General features: G+C 37.7%; 1 protein-coding gene and 1 long non-coding RNA gene across 2 annotated transcripts in view; both read left to right on the top strand.

The window, feature by feature from the left end:
• Positions 1-623: 623 nt before the first annotated feature.
• Positions 624-1,603, top strand: LOC104961776 (uncharacterized). Its single transcript, XR_800132.1, has 2 exons — positions 624-708; positions 820-1,603. It is a non-coding gene; the product is annotated as an uncharacterized lncRNA (long non-coding RNA).
• Positions 1,604-2,940: 1,337 nt separating this feature from the next.
• LOC104961777 (regulator of nonsense transcripts 2-like) overlaps positions 2,941-3,969 on the top strand; it is a gene marked incomplete at its 3' end in the record, with an annotated part of 7,172 nt that continues 6,143 nt past the window's right edge. Inside the window, exon 1 of the mRNA XM_010790117.1 lies at positions 2,941-3,018. Coding sequence (XP_010788419.1) covers positions 2,954-3,018 — 65 coding nt within the window. The remainder of the gene's footprint in view (positions 3,019-3,969) is intronic.

The raw sequence follows: 3,969 nt of genomic DNA, 5'->3' as shown, positions 1-3,969 counted from the left end.
CCCAGCAACTTCTACTGAAGCCTTCCGAGTAAATCGCCAGAACGCAGACACCTCCTCATCTCCACCGCTCCCACGTTTGTTTTTTTTTGCCATAAGTTAGCCTCTCTCCGTTGGTGCGCGGGGCTAATGCTAATGCTAATAATGCTAATGCCAGCAAATAAAATGGCGGCTTCACAAAACTTTTCAGAGTTTTACGGGGCGCGGTTTGCAATTGGAACTTTTTTCTCCCCAGGAAAGTACCACCTCTCTAGTATGGACTAACAATGGGGGGAAAGTTCTCATGAACTAAGTTGTCTTTTTGGTGTGAACGCAAAATTCCAGGAACTAAAGGGGAAAAGTACTCCGGTGTGAAAGCGCCTCTTGAGGGTTTTCTTTAGGGGCTATTGTAAGGTTTCTTAGTTCTTGGGGGGTCATCTGGTCTTCTAAGGGAGTTATGGTGGATTTGTGAGGATATGTATAATCTTACTTAAGGGGTTTCTTCAGTTCTGTAGAAGATCTTTTATCTTAATGTATACGTTTCTGGGAGAGTTCATGAAGTCTTGAAAGGCTTCTGGAAATGATTCTAGATATTAAACTTTATTTGATCTGTTTTTGTGTTGTTGCTTTCCTGACTTTAATTGCAGCTACAACATGTTTGGACATTTCAAATTCTGCATCACTCTGGTTGGAGGATACTTGATCTTCCATGACCCGATATCAATCAACCAGGTGAGTCTTACTCTGCTGCCCTAAGGATTCAAACCAACAACCTCTGTCTCCCTTCCCATAACAATTTCCTCTGAATATCTTTCTCTTCTTCTCCTTCTGTCCCTCGTTCAGGCGTTGGGGATCCTCTGCACTCTGGCTGGTATTTTGTCTTACACTCACTTCAAGCTGGCCGAACAGGAGGAGGGGAAGAGTCGCCTCACTCAAAGACCATAGGCTGACGCACCTGTCAATCATCTGCACGGACTCCTGCCATTGGCCAACGCCTGCAGAGAACTCTTTATATATATATAAAAAAAAATATTTTTCTAGAAGAGTGAAGATTTTCATCGCTGTTCACCGACATTTCAACGCTTTTCACGTGGATTTTTGATCAACAAAAGTAATTTTTTAAAGGGAAACTGGATGCTGGGAATAGAAGGCGTTCTTGACTTAATGAGACTTTAAAATGCAAAGCACATAAATGAACATTTTTCAAACTGACTTTAATTCGAAACCACAGTTTTTTTCATGCAATCAATTATTGTATTGAGACAATAGTCCAATTACTTTCAAGCTGTTCCTGTATGTTATTCATCAATCAATCAGTATTTTCTACACTTTTGAGCCAAATAACAAATAACGTCACCGATCAAAAGCTAATAAATAATAAGTTTAACGGTTTCACAGTATTTTAGTGACTATCCTGCTGTTAGTCTCCTTCAGTGTTATTTTAATTTATGTTTTCCTAATTTGTTCACATGTTTGTATCAGTTCTTTCTACAGGAAGTGATGAGGATTTCCATCATTCCCACCTAGCTGTGATTTCTACTTCAGATTACAAAACGTTAACAATTGTCATTTCACTTCACCGTGTTGAACATGCTCGGCCTGCTGAATAAAAACTGATGTAATGACAGTTCTTTAAAATCGTTTTTTTTGTTAAAACAATGCATCGTTTTACATCAAATGAAACTGAAATAATCAAAAATAATGCAATATGGACTCTTGTGGATTTGTGTTAATACTTAATGTGCAAAAAAATCACAAACGAAGGCCGTTTTAGCATGTTCAATTTAAAAACAAAACAAACAACCCTAACCCTCTGAAATCAAGCGATATGGAGTTACAGAAAATGTAAAGATCAAGGAAACCTGGGTCTTGCCTTAGGTTTAACTGTAAGAGAAACAAGTCAGTAAACCTACTGTAGGTGCTCGTTGTACAAAATGTAAACACGGCTTCATATATTACAACCACACCTAAATGTTCCTGTGAACAGCTCTTCTGTTTAGATTTCCTGTAGCTCTGAGCTGAGCCTTCAGTAATGTCAATAACTCTACAACAGCACCCCTTGTTCACGCACGCACGCACGCACACGCACGCACGCACGCACACACACACACACCCACACACAGAGAGAGCTGCTGTTCAGATGAATGAATGTGATGGAAAATACCTGTAATCTCCTGGGAAGGAACATTTTGGCGATGCAGTAAAACATTCTCACACTGTTTTGTTTTTCTATGAAGGTCCAGTTTAGTTTACTCTGCTTTTAATGGAATTTAATTCCATGTAAGGTTGTGTTTTCTTTACATTACAAGGTAGCATCGAGACTGCAATGCACAGGGACAATGGGAGTTCAAAAGCACAGTTTTACATTAAGTGTGTTTCCTGCTTGAGTTATTGATCCGTCAATATCTTTCAAAATAAACCGAACTATGGAAAGCCCTTTGTAACGCTAGTCTTATCAATATAGACTGCAGAAAACACATTAATGCATTTATTTAAAGGCCTTTATCTTGTAATTCCAAAGACATCTTAACATCTTTATATATCAAGTGTCGATTGATCTCTTTATAGGTCCACACTTTAACAGACGTGTGCTTTTATTTTTGAAATTACTCCCGCGAGTTCCGTACATTAATTAACTGAAAAAACTAAAACTAAATTGCAGTCGCTTTTCCATTGACTGGCTTAAGAAAGAACAACAATTGAAACGAAGGTACACGGACTAAGTGGACACATAACTGAATACATGATTTTAAAGAAACTGTCAACCATTGCTTTGTACACCAATGAGTAGCTGTCTTAAAAACTGCCTGTCCATATGACACAATTGTACCAAAATAAAAATACAATACCCCTGGGAAAAGAAACAAAGCAATAACATTAAATATAAAATATGAATGTGTCTATACACGACACAAATATAATTTTAAAGTAAGTAAATATCTGGATATTTTCAGTAAGGCGTTATTGTGGATGCATCATGAGAGGGTCCTTCACACGGAAACCAGCGCTAATGACCGATGTTTGTTTTGCTACAATTAGCAGGTAAATCTTTCTCTGTTACTAAGATATTTACACGAAAATAACAACACTTAAGCATATATTTATATTGTATATGTTCTTACATTTACATTTCAATGATTGAACATTCACCAACTGTCAGTTTCAAGCTGGCAAAACCTTTGTTTACATCGTGCGTTCAAGTGGCTAACGGTGCTAGCCTTGATAATGCTAACTCTGTTTTTATTATTTTTATAATCATTTCTGTACACATTTATAACGTTACAATAGCTTTAAAATACCACAAATAAATCTGTGTTATGAATGAGTCAAATAAAACTCAGTTGGTTTCGATATTATGACCATTAAAGAGAGTTAACATTGTCATGCTAACCAAGAAGCTAGGCTATGTGGCTAACAAGCGGCGTCAGTTTGTGTCAGGTGTTTAGCCGTTGGAGAATTATATTGTATGTTACTTTGTATTTAATGTTAGTCATAACGTGTGTTTTGGTTTATTGTTTCGATTAAGTAGCCTGTATTTTAAGAAGTATTTCGATCATATAACTGAATGCACTTATGCAACACTGTTAAAGCAGGGCTGTCAACATTTGAGTTCAGCTTGGAGTGAGATTTTTTTTTTGGTGATCCGAAAAAAGAAACGTTCATGTGTACAGTGTTACACATGTATTGAACATGTACAAACTAGGGTTTCCCAGTAAAGTACCGGGCGCTCCAGTGGAATACGCACATACACAGTGTACCCGCGACTCTTATAATGAAGGCTTGTGTGGCGTGAGTGCGTGAGATATGGGTTAATTGCGTGACTCGCGCTCAATGCGTGAGTGTTGGCAGCCCTGGTTAAAGTACAACACTACAAGTCAAAGTCCTGCATTCAATCCAAAATAGGTAAAAGGATGAATTAGAAACATGGACTTTCTTTGCAGTAAAATGTCCTCTGTTAGTGTTTTATCCATAATGCATGAAGTATCTGGGCTT

This window comes from Notothenia coriiceps, unplaced genomic scaffold (assembly GCF_000735185.1).
Source record: "Notothenia coriiceps isolate Sejong01 unplaced genomic scaffold, NC01 NC01_scaffold00033734, whole genome shotgun sequence".
In the NCBI taxonomy this organism is placed as follows: Eukaryota; Metazoa; Chordata; class Actinopteri; order Perciformes; family Nototheniidae; genus Notothenia; species Notothenia coriiceps.
The sequence above is the reverse complement of the archived record's forward strand: the minus strand, read 5'-3'. Positions and strand labels throughout refer to the sequence as shown.